At 37.0% G+C, this 19,592-nt stretch overlaps 1 protein-coding gene across 7 annotated transcripts in view; it reads left to right on the top strand.

Moving 5' to 3' along the window:
- Window positions 1-19,592, top strand: part of NEK10 (NIMA related kinase 10) — a 248,798-nt gene that overhangs the window by 195,732 nt on the left and 33,474 nt on the right. For 5 of the 7 annotated variants that reach the window (XM_012435538.2, XM_012435540.2, XM_012435541.2 and 2 more), the window contains 2 exons: window positions 358-395; window positions 495-635. In XM_012435538.2, the coding sequence (XP_012290961.2) occupies window positions 358-395; window positions 495-635 (179 nt within the window). The remainder of the gene's footprint in view (window positions 1-357; window positions 396-494; window positions 636-19,592) is intronic. The other 2 variants (XM_012435542.2, XM_012435543.2) reach the window with 1 other exon arrangement.

A 19,592-nucleotide genomic window follows, 5' to 3' on the forward strand; every position in this document is an offset into this window, starting at 1 on the left:
CAAATCATAGAAAATACTATGTATAACATTTAACATCTTTTATCTTTTTAATGCAAAATCTGTTTTGTGAGTTTAAGTGTAACAAGAAAATTATTCAGGATCCTAAGATTTAGGCCTTTAGTCATACTTAGAACCTAAAAAACAACTGTGGTGGGATGGTTCTGCCATTTGCCAATAGAATGTCAACTGTACTGTGTGTTGCAATATATTTATTTCCCTCTTAAACTCTTGGGAGCATCTTGAGGGAAAATAATCTTTGTTTATCTTTATAATGTAGACCACAGCAAGATATAGGCTTTTAGTTTGTCAAATCCAAGTTGAATAAGTCATTGTAATGGCCTGTAATTCTGTTCTCAGGGACTTCACTGGAGGAACAGGATCAAGAGCAAGACCAGGTAACTTAGTGTTGGTAGCAATAAAATCAAACTCAACTCTCTAAAATTCAATGTAATTTATGTTACAGTTTTATATCTTTCCCCCTTTTATTTCTTCAGCTTTGCTGCCTCTTGACCTGCTTCTGAAAGTGCCACCCCTCATGCTCAGGGCCCACATTAAGGAACTAGAGGCCGAGTTAGTGACAGGGTGGCAGTCCCACAGCCTTCCTGCTGTGATTCTTCGAAATCTCAAAGATCATGGTAGTACTTACTAGATCACATTAATTTTAAACACATGATGGACAAATGCAGAATTATAGTTGGGCCTGAAATGTCTGAACAGTGCTTGCGTGGTAATTTTAATCAAAGAGCAGAAAAATTCTGCTTTGTTTGTTCACCATTATTAGTCTACCAAGTTGATGATAACAAAATGCCTTCTGTGTTCACTTGTTGGTTGAGATATTATGGGCTGTTTTTTCCAAAATTTGCATTTCTGTCATGGTGGGAATGTTATGCAGTTGACTTATTGATGCTTCAAGTACATACCTACAAACAAAAAATAGTAACCATGTTTTACATCGGTATTTCTGTAAACTCTACACCTACATGATACATGTAGAGTGACAAGAGTAAGTCATATTTTTTTCTGTCTCCTCTACTCTGACACAAATAATTATTTTTTGTTTATTTATGTTTCTTTTTTGTTTCTGAGACAGAGTCTTGCTCTGCCACCCAAGCTGGAGTGCAGTGGCACAATTTCGGCTCACTGCAACCTCCACCTCCCAGGTTCAAGTGATTCTCCTGCCTCAGCCTCCTGTGTAGCTGGGATTACAGGCGCAGGCCACCATGCCCAGCTAATTTTTGAATTTTTAGTAGAGATGGCATTTTACCATGTTGGCCAAGCTGATCTTAAACTCCTGACCTCAGGTGATTCACCCGTGATTAAAACATTATTAGGAAATATTGTTTCCCTAATAATTGAAAAATTATAGATCCTTAAACATAAAAGTTTATAATAAGCATTTGGGAAAAATGTGTTAATTAGTGTTTCCAATTTTTGTTAAAGAGGACCAAAGTCCATTGGTAACATTAAAATTACTAGCTAAACCCAGACAATTCAGAAAAAAGTTTAATGATTATGCTTTTATCATATATGTGAGTGTACAACTCTTGATTAAGCATAGCTTTCTACTTTACTATTGGTTAATTTTTGATTCACATTCTTTTGTAGAGCTAATGTGTATAGTGAACATAGGCAAACTGATTTACTGTAATATTAGCCCATGTCTCCACATTTATTAAATTTGCTTTGGAAGAGTTATTGACAGTTTGGGGTCGTTACAACATCAGCATAGATGCCAAAAATGATGGTTTTATTATTAAGATGCCTGAAACTATCATGTTGACCATGCTCTGCTCCTGTTATTTTGGCAAAGGTAAGTTCAAAATGTAATCATGAAATTAAGATAATTGTTATTAATTGATTTTATAACAGCAAGAATGGAACACAGATATATATGTAAGAAATTAACAGTTCTAGGAGGCTGAGGCAGGAGAATTGCCTGAACCCAGGAGGCGGAGGTTGCGGTGAGCCGAGATCGCGCCATTGCACTCCAGCCTGGGTAACGAGCGAAACTCCGCCTCAAAAAAAAAACAAAAACAAAAAAAAAAAAAAAAAAAAAAAAAAAGAAATTAACAGTTCTGTTGTAACCCATGTTAGAAATTCTTTTTCCTAAACAGTATGTTGACTTAGTTCAATGCCAGACTTGATTTTATGTCAGTGACACTGATCAGATCTCTGGACCTTTAAACAAACTATTTACATTATGGCCCAGTTTACATACATTTCTTTCTTATCCCTGCAGTTTGCTATGCTAATTCTTTAAAAATCTGCTGATTCATATATTTTAAAACTTGTATCAGAATACACTAAAGCATTTATTTATTTACTTATTTTTGAGACAGAGTCTTGCTATGTCACCCAGGCTTGAGTGCAGTGGTGCAATCTCAGCTTACTGAAGCCTCCGCCTCCTGGGTTCAAGCAATTCACCTGTTTCAGCCTCCCAAGTAGCTGGAATTGCAGGTGTCCACCACCATGCCTGGTTAATTTTTGTATTTTTAGTACAGATGGGTTTTTGCCATGTTGGCCAGGCTGGTCTCAAACTCCTGACCTCAAGTGATTCACCTGCCCGGGCCTCCCAAAGTGCTGGAATTACAGGTGTGAGCCATGACTCCTGGCCATTTTAAGTGTTACCAGTGAATGCTAAATTTTATTCATAAAAGGAGTGGTTAGATTTTACTAATATTGTAGAACACATTAATTCACAAGGGAGCATTTGGATTACCCACTGAGAGTTATTCTACTTTACATGTCAGAAAATGAGACCTTTATTTTTCTCAACCTTAATATGAAGGTTTTTTGCCATTAATTATAAAAGTCATACCTCTTAAGTGTTGCAAATAAATTTGGATGATTGGTTGGTTGTTTTATCAAACCATAAACAACTAGTGCCAGTGCCATTCACTTAGGTTACCTCATCTGCAAATCATGCTCTAATCCAGTCATTATCTTCGTATCTCTGTCTTAATTAAAAGTATAAAGAGGTGTCATTAATCCAGTATTCCAACAATAAAGTGGGAAGTTTGGACCAAGGTGTCGTGAGACATTGTTGGTCCTGTCAGTAGTGAGTTATACCTTAAGTATTTGTTATGAAAAATAGGTAAAGCACTTAAATTTGTGAATGATTTATTTTTATTTTTAAAATAAGCTGATTATATTAGTGTATTTTCATTTACTTATTTGGTTTTGCTTTCTTTGATAGAGGAACATGTTGAAAGTTATGCATAACCAAAATCTACAGCCCTGTATTGCCTAAATGTTCTGGAAAAAATAGCAGAAAGGGGAGAATTTTGTCAAAATCAGGGCATTCCCTCAGGAATATATCCAGTATGTGACCATTATGTTCTGCGTACTATGGCAGAATACAGGGTTAGAACCATTATTTTAGAGTGCCAAGTGGCTGTATTATAATATGATCTTGCCTTTGTGGTACTCCTAAAAAATGAACTTCTAGGTTCTTAGTTGTGGTAATAGCAGCAGTACCTCCAAACTCCTCTAGAACAAGTAACGATGAAACTATTTCACATTACTTGTATTTAAAATCCCCTTGTTCTGTCTTTTAATCCTAACTAAATTGTATCAATAATTTATTTTATGGGAGTTGTTTGGATTAAATAATGGATTGCAATTCCCTGCCAATAGAAAAGAAAACTTAGGAATTCCTGTATTATACAAATGAGAATATTAACAGTAATTAACATGAATAAATGAATGAAGAAACATTTTTAACATGTTAATTATTTTAGCTCTATTTTCCCAAATTTAGTCACTAGGAAATTACCACGGTACAAATTTGCCTGTATCTGAGAACTATATGTGCTATTATTTTCCTAATATTTTTCTTTGCCTGGACTAACTCAATTTAAATTCATTTACAAAGGAAAGTTGGTATTATTTCTGTAAATGAGAACCAGTATAGAATCACTTGCCATCAACAGATGACCATTGTAAAAGTAAATACAAATCTAAGAAAGACAACATTAAATTCTAAGTAGATATTTTTGTCTGCTTATCCTGAGATTTGTTGCCTTTGCTGCAAAGGAACATTACCTAATATTTGAGAAATAGTGAATATATACTTCATGATACTGAAGCTTAATCCTTGATATGAACATCAGAAAGAAAACTGGAAAAGGAATACCTTTCCTGCTGGACTGTTTCATACCTGATCTACTTACTACATGAAATTAGGCTGTGTAGATGTCCCATGCCTTGGGAAACTAAGTTCTTTAAAAATAGATTTATCCTGTTGTCTATAAAGTCAAATCAGTTAATCAAACAACTGGATATTACCAAGTATTTAGAATTGGTGAAAAATGTCTCTGTCTTATATAAAAAAGAAATAATTCTTTCATTTCAAGGCAAGGGAAATGGCATATATTTATGGAAATTAAATCATACAAAAATATAACAGAGAAAATCATGTTCTTTGTCAAGTACATACTGTAATATTATAGATTCTATTAGTGTGGGTCAAATGTAAATTTTAGGGTATGTAGGTCAAACCTAAATTTTCAAGTGCAAATTTAATGTCAACTAAAAAGATGGCCTAATTTGACCGGATTAACACTGACAGTTTTCCCTCCCTTGCTCGTTTTTGTTTAGACAGGACCTGACACCCAGGCACTGAACTGATGTGCGGCGATTCTTATGCCCGGCACTTTTAATAGAAAGGGTCACTTGGCCAGGTGGCTCAAGCCTGTAATCCCAGCACTTTGGGAGGCTGAGGCGGGTGGATCACAAAGTCAAGAGATCGAGACCATCCTGGCCAACATGGTGAAACCCCGTCTCTACTAAAAAATACAAAAATTAGCTGGACGTGGTGGCGCTTGCCTGTAGTCCCAGCTACTCGGGAGGCTGAGGCAGGAGAATTGCTTGAACCGGTGGGTGGAGGTTGCAGTGAGCCAGGATAGTGCTACTATACTCCAGCCTGGTGCCTGGTGACAGAGCGAGACTCTGTCTCCAGAAAAAAAAAAAAAGAAAGAAAGGAATTGTCACTTTATGATTTCTGGGCCCTTAATTATGTTTTCTTATTGGATGACTGTGGATCTATTTTAATCTTTGTATTTTGTTAGCAAAGACAGATCTAAATCAAATTGTCAATTTTTTTTTGCTCAAATATTCTAGAAAGCATAGCTAACATTCTAGTTGTCCTTATATGAACAACTTATGATAGTTTACTTTCAAGTTAATTATTAACAGAATATACTTAAAACTCATTTTCACAATTGCCAAAGTGATTTTAAGTACATACCTTCTTTTATTATGTTGCATAGCATTTTTTATCATGTAAAAATTTGCTCACAAGTTTTAGTCAAAACTTCTATTATACTAGTCTATACTATATAATTTGGCATGTAATTATATACTTTGTTGGGATTTGTGAAGTATTAGTTATATTTTCCAACCAGATTGTAAGCATCTTCATTACAGCTTTTGTAGATATAGGCGTATCTCACAGATATTGCAGGTTCCAATTTGGACAACAGCAATAAAGCAAATATCAAAATTAAACATGTCACATGAATATTTTGGTTTTCCAGTACATATAAAAGTTATGTTTACACTATACTAAGTCTATCAACTATACAATAACATGTCTAAAAATATATATACTCTAATTAAAAATATCTTGTTCATCTGAGACTTTAACGAGTCATAGTCATTTTGCTGGTGGAGGGTCTTGCCTCCATGTAGGTGGTTGCAGAATGATCAGGTTGGTGGTTGCTAAAGATTATGGTGGTTGTGTCAATTTTGTAAGATAAGACAACAATGACGTTTGTTCAATCGAGTCTTTCACAAAAGTTTCTCTGCAGCGTGTGATGCTGTTTGATAGCATCTTACTCACACTAGAACTTATTTCAAAAACTGGAATCAGTCCCCTGAAACCTACTGCTGGTTTATTAACTAAATGTAGAGACTATTCTAAATTATTTGTTGGCATTTCAATGACGTTCATAGTATTTTTATCAGGAGCAGGTTTCATCACAAGAAACCACTTTTGTTGCTTATCCCTAAGAAGCAGTTACTCATCTGTTCAAGTTTTATCATCAGACTGCAGCAATTCAGTCACATCTTCAGTCTTCGCTTCTAATTCTAAGCTCTTGCTATTCTACTACATTTGCAATTACTTCTTCCACTGAAGTTTTAAACCTCTCAAAGTCATCCGTGAGAGTTGGAACCAACTTCTTCCAAACTCATGTTACTGTTGATATTTTGACCATTAATCACAAATGGTTATATATTTATTTATTCAATTCTTCCTTAAGTTATTGGGGTACAGTTCTTTAGCGGTGATTTGTGAGATTTGGGTGCACCCATCACCTGAGCAGTATACACTGCACCATATTTGTAGTCTTTTATCCCTCACCCCCTCCCACTTTTCCCCACAAGCCTCCAAAGTCCACTCTATCATTCTCAAGCTTTTGCGTCCTTTTGGTTAGCTGCCACCTATCAGTGAGAACGTACGATGTTTGGTTTTCCATTCCTGAGTTACTTCACTTAGAATAATAGTCTGTAGTATCATTTGGGTCACTACAAATGCTGTTAAATCATTCCTTTTTATGGCTGAGTAGTACTTCACACATACATATATATATCATATATGTGTGTGTATATATATGTGTATATATATGTGTGTGTGTGTACATATATACGTATATATATACACATATATATACACACACACACACATATATATATAACAGTTTCTTTATCCACTCATTGATTGATGGGCATTTGGGTTAGTTCAACGATTTTGCAATTGTGAATTATGTAGCTATAAACAGGTGTGTGCAAGTATCTTTTTTGTATCATGACTTAGACTCGGGTTAGATAATCAGTAGTGGGATTGCTGGCTCAAATGGTAGTTCTACTTTTAGTTTTTTGAGGAATCTCCACACTGTTTTCCATAGTGGTTGTACTAGTTTACATTCCTACCAACAATGTGGAAGTGATCCCTGATCATTGCATCCACGCCAACATCTATTGTTTTCTGATTTTCTGATTATGACCATTCTTACAGGAGTAAGGTGGTATTGCATTGTGGTTTTGATTTGCATTTCCCTGATCATTAGTGATGTTGAACATTTTTTCATGTTTGTTGGACATTTGAATATCTTCTTTTGAGAATTGTCTATTCATTTCCTTAGCCCACTTTTTGATAGGATTGTTTATTTTTTTCTTACTGATTTGTTTGAGTTTGTTATAGATTCTGGATATTAGTCCTTTGTCACATTTATAGATTGTGAAGATTTTCTCCCGCTCTGTGGGTTGTCTGTTTATTCTGCTGACTGTTCCTTTTGCTGTGCAAGAGCTCTATAGTTTAATTAGGTCCCAGCTATTTATCTTTGCTTTTATTGCATTTGCTTTTGGTTTCTTGGTTATGAAATCTGTGCCTAAGCCAGTGTCTAGAAGGAATTTTCCAATGTTATCTTCTAGAATTTTTATAGTTTCAGGTTTTAGGTTTAAGTCCTTAATCCATCTTGAGTTGATTTTTGTATAAGGTGAGAGACAAGGATCCAGTTTCTTCTCCTATATGTAGCCAGACAATTATCCCAGCACCATTTGTTGAAAAGGGTGTCCTTTCCCCACTTTATGTTTTTGTTTGCTTTGTTGAAGATCAGTTAGTAGGTATTTCAGTTTATTTCTGGGTTGTATATTCTGTTCCATTGCTCTGTGTGCCTATTTTTATACCTCTACCATGCTGTTTTGGTGACTATGACCTTATAGTATAGTTTGAAATCAGGTAGTATGATGCCTCCAGATTTGTTCTTTTTGCTTAGTCTTGCTTTGGCTATGCCGACTCCTTTATGGTTTCATATGAATTTTAGAATTTTTTTTTTCTAATTCAGTGAAGAATGATGGCAGTATTTTGATGGAGATTGCATTGAATTTGTAGGTTGTTTTTGGCAGTATGATCATTTTTACAATATTGATTCTATCTATCCCTGAGCATGGGATGTGATGTGTTTCCATTTGTTTGTGGCATCTATGATTTCTTTCAGCAGTGTTTTATCATTTTCCTTGTAGAGGTCTTTCGACTTCCTGGTTAGGTATATTCCTAAGTATTTTATTTTATTTTTTGAGATAGAGTCTTGCTCTGTAGCCAGGCTGGAGTGCAGTGGTGCAGTCTCAGCTCACTGCAACTTCTGCATGCTGGTTCAAGTGATTCTCTTGCCTCAGCCTCCCGAGTAGCTGGGACTACAGGTGCGCACCACCACACCCAGCTAATTTTTGCATTTTTAGTAGAGACAGGGTTTTACCATGTTGGCCAGGATGGTCTCAATCTCTTGACCTCGTGATCTGCCCGTCTTGGCCTCCCAAAGTGCTGGGATTATGGGCATGAGCCACTGTGCCCGGCCAGTATTTTATATTTTTTGTCGTTATTGTGAAAGGAATTGAGTTCTTGATTTGATTCTCCACTTGGTCGCTGTTGGTGTATAGAAGAGCTTGTGATTTGTGTACATTAATCTTGTATCTGGAAAATTTGCTGAATTCTTTTTATCAGTTCTAGGGGCTTTCTGGAGGAGTCTTTAGGGTTTTCAAGGTAAATGATCATATTGTCAGCAAACAGTGACAGTTAGACTTCCTCATTACCAATTTGGATGCCCTTTATTTCTTTATCTTGTCTGATGGCTCTGGCTAGGACTTCCAATACTATGTTGAAGAAGAGTGGTGACAGTGGGCATCCTTGTCTCGTTCCAGTTCTCAGAGAGAATGCTTTCAACTTTTCCCCATTCACTATTATGTTGGCTGTGGGTCTGTCATAGATGGCTTTTATTACATTGAGGTATGTCCCTTGTATGCCAATTTTGCTGACAGTTTTAATCATAAAGAAATGCTGGGACCGGGTGCGGTGGCTCAAGCCTGTAATCCCAGCACTTTGGGAGGCTGAGGCAGGTGGATCACGAGGTCAAGAGATCGAGACCATCCTGGTCAACATGGTGAAACCCTGTCTCTACTAAAAATACAAAAAATTAGCTGGGCATGGTGGCGCATACCTGTAATCCCAGCTACTCAGGAGTCTGAGGCAGGAGAATTGCTTGAACCCAGGAGGCGGAGGTTGCAGTGAGCCGAGATCGCGCCATTGCACTCCAACCTGGGTAACAAAAGCGAAACTCCATCTCAAAAAAAAAAAAAAAAAAGAAATGCTGAATTTTGTCAAATGCTTTTTATGCATCTATTTGATCATTTGATTTTTGTTTTTAATTCTGTTTATGTGATGTATCACATTTATTGACTGGTGTATGTTAAACCATCCTTGCATCCCTGGTATGAAACCCACTTGATTATAGTGGATTGTCTTTTTGATATGTTGTTGGATTTGGTTAGCTAGTATTTTGTTAAGGATTTTAGCACCTATGCTCATCAAGGATTTTGGTCTGTAGTTTTCTTTTTTGGTTATGTCCTTTCCTGGTTTTGGTATTACAGTGATGCTGGCTTCATAGAATGAATTAGGGAGGGTTCCTTCTTTCTCTATCTTGTGGAATAGTGTCAAAAGGATTGGTACCAATTCTTTGAATGTCTGGTAGAATTCTGCTGTGAATTTGTCTGGTCCTGAACTTTTTTTTGTTGATAATTTTAAAATTACCATTTCAATCTTGCAGCTTGTTATTGGTCTGTTTAGGATATCTAATTCTTCCTGATTTAAGCTTGGAGGGTTGTATTTTTCCAGGAATTCATCTATCTCTTCTAGGTTTTCTAGTTTATGTGCATAAAGGTGTTCATAGTAGCCTCGAATGATCTTTTGTATTTCAGTGGTGTCAGTTGTAATATCTCCTGTTGCATTTCTTAGTGAGGTTATTTGGATTTTCTCTCTTCTTTTCCTGGTTAATTTTGCTGACGATCTATCAATTTTATTCATATTTTCAAAGAACCAGCTTTTCATTCCATGTATTTTTGTTGTTGTTGATTTCAATTTCATTTAGTTCTGCTCTGATCTTGGTTATTTCCTTTCTTCTTTGGGTTTTGGTTTGGTTTTTTCTTGTTTCTCTAGTTCTTTCAGGTGTGACCTTAGAATGTTAGTTTTTACTCTTTTAGTCTTTTTGATATAGGTATTTGGGGCTGTGCACTTTCCTTTTAGCACCACCTTTGCTGTATCCCAGAGGTTTTGATAGTTTGTGTCATTATTGTCATTCAGTTCAAAGAATTTTTAAGCTTCCATCTTGATTTTGTTTTTGACCCAATGCTCATTCAGGAGCAGGTTATTTAATTTCCATGTATTTGCATGGTTTTGAAGGTTCCTTTTGCAGTTGATTTCCAGTTTTATTCCACTGTGGTCTGAGAGAGTGCTTGATATAATTTCAATTTTTAAAAATTTATTGAGGCTTGTTTTATGGCCTGTCACATGGTCTATCTAGGAGAAAGTTCCATGCACTGTTGAGTAGAATGTATGTTCTGTGGTTGTTGGGTGAAATGCTCTGTATATATCTCTTAAGTCCATTTGTTCCAAGGTATAGTTTAAATCCATTGCTCCTTTGTTGACTTTCTGTCTTGATGACTTGTCTAATGCTGTCAGTGGAGTATTGAAGTCCCCCACTATTATTGTGTTACTATCTATGTCATTTCTTAGGTCTATTAGTGTACTATAAATTTGGGAGCTCCGGTTTTGGGTGTATATATGTTTAGGATTGTGGTATTTTCCTGTTGGACAAGGCCTTTTACCATTATATAATGTCCCTCTTTGTCTCTTTTAACTGCTGTTGCTTTAAAGTTTGTTTTGTCTGATATAAGAATAGCTACCCTGCTTGCTTTTGGTGTCTATTTGCATGAAATGTCCTTTTCAACCCCTTTACTCTAAGTTTATGTGAATCCTTGTGTGTTAGGTTAATCTGGAGACAGTAGATAGTTGGCTTCAGATGGTTGGTGAGTTCTTAGTCATTCTGTGGCTCTGTATCTTTTAAGTAGAACATTTAGGCCATTTACATTTAATGTTAGTATTGAAATGTGAGGTACCGTTGCATTCATTGTGCTATTTGTTGCCTGTGTACTTTTGTTTTTGTTTTTGCTTTTTAACTTTGTATTTTTGTTTTATATGTCCTGTGTGATTTATGCTTTAAATAGGTTCTGTTTTGATGTGTTTTCAGGATTTGTTTCAAGATTTAGAGCTCCTTTAGCAATTCTTGTAGTGGTGGCTTGGTAGTGGCAAATTCTCTTAGCCTGTATCTGAAAAAGACTTTATCTTTCCTTCATATATGATGCTTAGTTTTGTTGGATACAAAATTCTTGGCTGATAATTGTTTTGTTTGAGGAGGCTGAAGATAAGGCCCCACTCTTTTCTAGCTTGTAGGGTTTCTGCTGAGAAATCTGCTGTTAATCTGATAGGTTTTCCTTTATAGGTTACCTGGTGCTTCTGTGTCACAGCTCTTAAGATTCATTCATCTTAACTTTTGATAATCTGATTATAATGTGCCTAGGTGATGATCTTTTTGCAATGAATTTCCCAGGTGTTCTTTGTGCTTCTTGTATTTAGATATCTAGGTCTCTAGCAAGGTTGGGAAATGTTCCTCAATTATTCCCCAGATATGTTTTTCAAGATTTTAGAATTCTCTTCTTAGGAACACCAATTATTCTTAGGTTTAACGTAATCCCAGGCTTCTTGGAGGCTTTGTTCATATTTCTTTTTCTTTGTTGGACTGGGTTAATTTGAAGACCTTATGTTTGAGCTCAGAATTTCTTTCTTCTACTTGTTCAATTCTGTTGCTGAGACTTTGCAGAGCATGTTGCGTTTGTCCAATGTTACCTGAATTTTGTATTGTTTTTCTTTAAGGTATCTCTTTACTTGAATATTTCTCCCTTCACTTGTATTGTTTTTTGGATTTTTTTAATCGAGCTTGGCTTCACCTTTCTCTGGTGCCTCTCTGATTAGCTTAATAACTAACCTCCCAAATTCTTTTTCAGGTAAATCAGGGATTTCCTCTTGGTTTGACTCCATTGCTGGTGAATAAGTGTGATTATTTTGGGGGTGTTGAAGACCCTTGTTTTGTCATATTATCAGGGTTGGTTTTCTGATTCCTTCTCATTTGGGTTGGCTCTGCCAGAGGGAATGTCTAGGGCTGAAGGCTGTTGTTCAGATTATTTTGTCCCATGGGGTGTTCCCTTGATGTAGTATTCTCCTATGAATGTGGCTTTCTGTGAGCTGAACTGCAGTGATTGTTGTGTCTCTTCTGGGTCTAGCCACCCAGCAAGTCTACATAGCTCCTGACTAGTACTGAGGGTTATCTGCACAGAGTCCTGTGATGTGAATTGTCTATGGGTCTCTCAGCTGTGGATGCCAGCACCTGTTCTGGTGGAGGTGGCGGTGGGGCAGGGGGGTGGAGTGCAATGGACTCCGTGAGAGTTCTTAGCTTTGGTGGTTTAATGCTCTGTTTTTATGCTGGTTGGCCTCCTTCCAGGAGGTGATGTTTTCCAGAGAGCATCAGGTATTGTAATATGGAGAGGAACTGGAAGTAGGTGGGGCCCTAGAACTCCCAAGATTATACCTCCTTTGTCTTCCACTACCAGGGTGGGTAAGGAAGGACCATCCAGTGGAGGCAAGGCTAGGCGTGTCTGAACCCAGACTCTCCTTGGGTGGATCTTGCTGCAGCTGAGCATTTAGGGTGTCTCCCAGGTCCTGCAGGAGCAGTCTGCTTCCTTCAGAGCATCTGTGGTTTCTCTCGGGATTGCTGGTTTGTTTTTGGAGTTGACCTGGAGCTAAAATGCATAAATGTTTTTAATGCCATCTAGAATAGTGAATACTTTCTGGGAGGTTTTCAATAGACTTTGCCTAGATTCATCAAAGGAGTCACTATCTATTGCAGCTGTAGCCTTATGAAATAGATTTCTGAAATAATAAGACTTGAGAGTCAAAATGACTTCTTGATCATTGAGCTGCAGAATGGATGTTGTGTTAGCATGCATGAAAACAACATTAATATCCTGTTTATCCTCATCAGGGCTCTTAGGTGACCAAGTATATTGTCAATCAATATCAGTATTTTGATAGGAATCTTTATTTCAGAGCAGTAGATCTCAAGAGTTGGCTTAAAATATTCAGGAAACAGAGTGCTATCATCCAGGTTTTGTTGTTTTATCTATAGAGCATAGGCAGAATAGATTTAGTGCAATTCTTAAGGGCCCTAGTATTTTGGAATGGTCATTGAGCATTGGCTTCAATCTAAGTTTACCTGCTGCATTAGCTCCTAACAAGAGAGTCAGCTTGTACTTTGAAGCCAGGCTTTGACTTCTCCTCTGTAGCTGTGAAAATCCTAGATGTCATCTTCTTGCAATAAAAGGCTGTTTTGTCTGCCTTGAAAATCTATTGTTTAGTGTGGCTATCTTCATCAGTTATCTTAGCTAGATCATAGGAAGATCTTATCCTGCTGCAGCTTCTGTATCAGCATTTACTGCTTCACCTTGTACTTTTATGTTATGGAAATGGATTCTTTTCTTAAACTGCATGAACCAACATCTGCTACTTCTAACTTTTCTTCTGCAGCTCACTCACGTCTCTCAGACTTCATAGAGTTGAATAGAGTTGGGGCTTTCTTCTGGATTCGGCTTTCGCTTAAGAGAATGTTGTGGCTGGTTTGATCTTTTATCTTCTAAATCTTTCTCCACATAAGCAAATAAGACTGTCATTCTTATTATTCTTGTGTTCACTGTAGTTGCATTTCTAATTTTCTACAAAAGCTCTTTCTCTGCATTCACAGCTTGACTGACTGTTTGATGCAAGAGGCCTAGCTTTCTGGTACCTTGGCTTTTGACATGCCTTCCTCACTAAGCTTGAACATTTCTGCCTTTTGATTGAAAATAAGAGACATGTGACTCTTTTTTTCACTTGAACAATTAGAGGCCATTGTAGGATTATTCACTGGCTTAATTTCAACATTGTTGTGTCTCAGGGAATAGGAAGGCCTATGTAGAATGGAGAGCTGGGGGAATGGCCGGTCGGTGGAACAGTCAGAATATACACAACATCCATCCATTAAGTTTACTGTCTTAAATGAGTGTAGCTTGTAGTGCCCCAAAACAATTACAACAGCAACATCAATGATCAGTCATCACAGATCATCACAACAGATCTCATAATAATGAAAATGTTTGAAATACCGCGAATTCCCAAAATGTGACATAGAGGCATGAAGTAAATGCATGCTGCTGGAAAAATGGTGCCAGTAGCCTTGCTGAATGCAGAGTTGACACAAAACTCCAATTTGTAAAAAAAAAAAAAAAAAAAAAAAAAAGCAACATCTTTGAAATGCAACAAAGTGAAGCGCAATAAAATGAAGTATGCCTGTAAATATCTTGACTATTTCCTCTGAGATCAGGCCCTTGAAACTATTTATTGAGTGACTGATTCAGACCCATCACTGTATAAACTCTTATCTTTGCTATTGTATTGAGAGCAACTGCATAAGGAATCTAAAACAGTAAGGGAATCACTGATTTTTTTCCATGTACGACTTTTAAAATATTTTATTTTTATTTAAAATTATTTTATTATATTAAAATATATACATATATATTTTTTAGATTTCAGATTGAGTTAAGAAATTTTCTTTACCAATGATTATTTGCTTCCTAATTCTTCATACCAAAGGAGGCATGGAGGGAGTGTGTACCGGGTCCCAGGAGGTTGCTGCTTGGAGATGTAGGTTTTTTCATGATCATTTAGGGTACTATGTTTCCAAAGGAATACTCATCTCACAAAAGTTACTGGTGGTTCCAATTCAAGTCCAAATGCAAATTGCATATCAGCTGTTAAATGGCAGCTCACACTTCTGCCATTTGGGTTTCTGCTTGGGAGGAAAGGCTAAAGGAAGTAAAGGTTGAAAGGTATCCCACGCTCTGGTAGGAGTAAAGGGAGGAAGGTCAGCATGACTTGGGTGATGGTTGTAGCATGGTGTACAAAATAATTGAATTAATAGAGAAAAACATCATTCTCAAGTTCCAAATTGCCATTATTAATAATTTTAATGGATTTAAAAATGTTAAAAGTATTTACAAATATGCTTTGAATTGGTTTGTTTCATTGACCAATTTGAGTATTGAGGATGGTGACAGAAGAGCCAATTATAATAATAAGAAACCTGGATATCAAAGACTTTAGGTTCATGTGGAATCTTTTGTGCATGAACCATACCATTGTGGACATACATATGGACATCTGACCAAATTATTCCTGGATAGAAATGTAAGTACCAGTAGCTAAGAATCTATCCATGTATTGGCTCTTGTCTGGGGAGTAATTTTTTTTTTAGGACCTCAGAGTACATTTAAACCATAAGAGAGTATTAATCATTGAATCAGTCATTAAGCATCAATTAATTCTCTTTCTTCAAGAAAAATGATGATACAACTAAGGTTGTGTCCAAACCATTCTATATAATGGCTGCTGCAGCAATTCACTCTCCTGAAAGCAAGAGGCCTCTTTCTTCTCTCTGGGCTCCATGCCTGCCCTCCACTATAGCTGGAACCTTGTTATTCTTAATTGACTCCGCTCAGTATGGATTCAGTAATTTATTGGGGATGTTTCATATAGTCTTTCAATTAAAAATGTTTCTGTTTATATAACTACTTATTATTTTTTATATTGGGGCAGAAAAGCACAATTCTTAAAGTTATTCTTTAGCAAGTGTCTGAGTTTTATTCAACCCATTAATAATAGAATCTGGTGGAAGACAAAAATGCTGATTTAAGAGCATTTGAAGAACAGAGATTTATATACTTAGGCAAGAAAGAAAAGCTGAAATAAGATTGCTAAATTAAGCATAAGACCAGTAGAATTTCTATAAGGCAATAAAATGATATCATTTTTGTGATCAAGTTCTTGACTGGGTGTAAAATCATACCAATATATTAATTTATGCAGGTTAACCTCTAATACTACAGGGCTGTAAACTGTCTGCTCCTTTATTGGTGTAGATTGTTAGTTAAATATACTGTGACATTACCCATTAGAGGAATATAAAGCACATTGCATAAAAGAGGCTCAGCCAGAATTCAAGAGTGAAGGACTTCAAAGCAGCCTTGCTTCTGGCCTTTAAACAGCTTGTTTCTGAAGTTTTGAATGAAAGGAAGTTTGTTGCCTGATCACCCAGAGGTGCAAGGAGCCGAAGCTTTGACTCAGCTTGCTGTCATCTTGTGGGAAATTCCACCGGAGTTTGGGGTGGCGGGGGCATCTAGGCCTAGACTGCCAAACTCCTTCTGAACAATTTTTGTCTGATTATAGAACAATCTGCTGGTCTGTGCTGGGAAGTATCCATCCTCCGATGCACCATCTTCTCTGTCACTTCCCTCTCTCTTTTGATGGAACATCATATTCTCAGTGTCTCAGTCTGAAGCTTCAGCAGTCCTTAGCTCCTGCTCCCCACACTACTGTGCACTGTAGATTGATTTCCCCGCAATGTGTATGACCTCAGCCCCCTTGGTTCTATTCCCATTTTTACCATGCTCCCATTTCAGAAGAAGAAACTAAGGCCCAAAGAAGTTGTGAGTTTCTGAAAACCATATTGCTAGTACCTAGCAGAGAGACAATTCAAGCCAGGGCTCTGATTTCAGCTGTATGCCTCTCCCTGTGAGATTACCTTCCCTGAAATACAGTCAGCCCTGTTGCTCCTCACCATCATGTATGGTCCCTGGCTACCTCTTCGGCTATGTACATACTGTATTTTTTTTTTTATTGTACTGCACACCAGCTAAACTGAACGTTTTGCTGTTCTTCAGTTGCAGTCCTCACTTAGCCGACTTCACCCTTTGCTGGAATTACTCCTTCTCTTAAGAACCCACACTCAAATACAACTTCCCTCACACCCAATGCATGTCCTGTGCTATTGAAGGCCTACTAATTCTTCCTGGTCTCAAATGTCACATTTGAATCTGCTCTTTCTCCCACATCTGTGGTTGTCTGGTCTGGGTGACCCTTTCATGAAAATCTTTGAGAGTTCATGGTCCTTCATCTAACCAGGGACACAGGGATTGATTGCTGAACATTTATAGATTTGAACTACAACTAAGTTACTTTATTTCATTGTTACAATAGTAAAGAGGTAAGAGTAAATTTGTACTGTATTTTGACAAGACAGTTGGTCCAATATAGAGAAGCTCATGTGTCTTTTGGCCCCATTCATTAAAACCATGTATTTTTTGCTTCTTCACGGATCCCCTTCCTTAACCTTTTTTTTCTCCAGTTGTCCAAAAGTTCCTGATTCATAGCTGAGAGAATTCAGAAAAATAGTATATCGATACCATATTTTGGTCAACTGGGAGAATACAGTGTAAACCACTTTTTTGGACTTAATTTGTAGTAATTAACAGCTTCAGAGTATATAATTGTGAATTATAGCTTCAATAGACTGTACGTATAGTATAAATCAAGTGTCAGAGCAGCAGGGATGGGCAACTAACTTGTCTAGTTTATTATGCTATGAGATTCTAAAGCAGAATGTAGCGCACAGCACTAGCTGCAAAAACCTAATGCTTTCGACTTATTATGTCTACATGCTTCACAAAAATAGTTAATTAAATATTCAGAGAGATAGGTAGGGCATCATGTTAAAAGTAGCAAGCCTTTTAAGAAGAGAAATAACATTTCGGGATGGGAAGGAGTGTAGGCACTGTTTTGTATTTGCGGTAACCAGAGGCGCCTTCTCGCTGTGTCCTTGCATGGTAGAAGGGGTGACCACCTCCCTGTGGCCTCTTTTATAATGGCACTGACTCCATTCATGAGGCCTCCACCCTTATGACCTAATCACCTCCCAAGCTCACCTCCTCCAAATGCCATTGCCTTGGGGATTAGGATTTCAGCCTGTGAATTTTGGTGGTTCAGAAGCATTTAGCACTCAGTCTCCTCATCTGTAAAATGGGGATAGGATCTACCCCAATAAATGAGCAGACAGTTTACAGGGGCTGGTAAGTGTTCTATGCATTTAGTATCCTCTCATCCACACAACTACCTTCAGAATGGTTGTGTGGATTAGAGAAGACTAAATGCTTAAAACACCTCCCAATGCCTCACCTAAGTCCTTGCTAAAAAATAAGCACTGCTCTTCTTCCAGGTCCTCTGACCTAACACTCCAAAGGGGGAAAAAAATAGCTCTTTATTATCATGATAAGCAAAAATAGTGTCTTGCTTGTCACAGAGTAAGCTAGCAAATATAATTATGTAATGACTTTTTGACATTTTTAAGTAAATTGCCTCTTATAAGAAATTTTGTAGTTCCGTTTTAAAACACTAGTCAAATTTACTATTTTAATAAAAACTGTGAAAGAATACAAAATATCCCAATATTTTAAACTTTGATTTTATTTGAATTTTAAGGAGTCCAAATATTGTGTATGTATTTTTGCAGTAGAAAATACCACGTAGATATGAACCTTGGGCATATCATGTATGGCTGGCATTGCACATGAACTGTGATCAGCCTTACAGTTGTCTGTTTAATAAAAAATTATTTTAATACAAATATTCTCGAAACAAAATTGCTAATATAAATATATGCTGCATTTTTTTTTGGTGAACAATTAGGAAGTTTAGTATTTTCAGTGGGCTAATTTGAAAGATTTACTGAGAGAGAATGCTTTAAAGCTAGATAAAATAATATGGCTAACATTTGCCAAATTCTTGGCAGTTATTAACCTTTAAATGAAGAATAAAAATACACTTTGGGAGGCTGAGGTGGGTAGATCACTTGAGGCCAGGTGTTCGAGACCAGCCTGTCCAATGTGGCAAAATCTTGTCTCTACTAAAAATATAAAAATTAGCTGAGTGTGGTGGTGCATGCCTATGGTCCCAGCTACTCTGAAGGCTGAGGTGGAAGGACTGCTTGAGCCCAGGAGGCAGAGGCTGCAGTGAACTGTGATCATGCCACTGCACTCCAGCCTGTGTGACAGAGTGAGACCCCCTCTCAATTTTTAAAAAACACAATAAAAGGATGAGTATTCAGAATATGTAAAGAGCATTTACAAATCAATAAGAATAAAGAACTATGGATACAAGCAAGAAATTTACCAAGGAAGTACAGCAACATCACTGGCATTTAGATAAATACAAAAACAATCAGATTGGCACAGCGGAAAATTTGATAACATATAGTGTTGACTGAGGTGTAGAAAAATGGATTCTTTTCTGGTCAGAGTATACATTGATTCAGCCACTTAAAAATGTATTTGCTTCAATGTATCCTTGGGTCCAGCTATTTCAATCACTTTGTCTACTCTAAAAGAACTCTTGTACTTATGCACAATGAGGCTTGCATGTGTATATTCACTGCAGCATCACTTATTATCATGAGAAATGGAAAGCAAGTGCCCACCAAGACAGAAATGGCTATGTAAACTACAGTGCATCCAGGCCCCATAGCAGTTTTTAGTGGTTACAGAGAATGGGCTGGAACTGCATATGTTGGGAATAAACAATCTCCATTATAGGCTGAGTGAAAAAAACAAATTGTACAACAGTTTATGTGAAATGGTGTGTCGCCATTTGTTTACAAAGGAACAGAAGGAGAGAGGGAGGAATGAAGGGAGGAGGAGTGCAAGGGAGAAAGAGAGGAAAGGAGGAAGGGAAGATGGACGGATTACTATAGATTTTCCATAATAGTAGCTTTCAAATGCTT

The sequence above is a fragment of the Aotus nancymaae genome, unplaced genomic scaffold (assembly GCF_030222135.1).
Source record: "Aotus nancymaae isolate 86718 unplaced genomic scaffold, 86718_ANA_hifiasm-v0.15.2.pri h1tg000019l, whole genome shotgun sequence".
NCBI classification, from domain to species: domain Eukaryota; kingdom Metazoa; phylum Chordata; class Mammalia; order Primates; family Aotidae; genus Aotus; species Aotus nancymaae.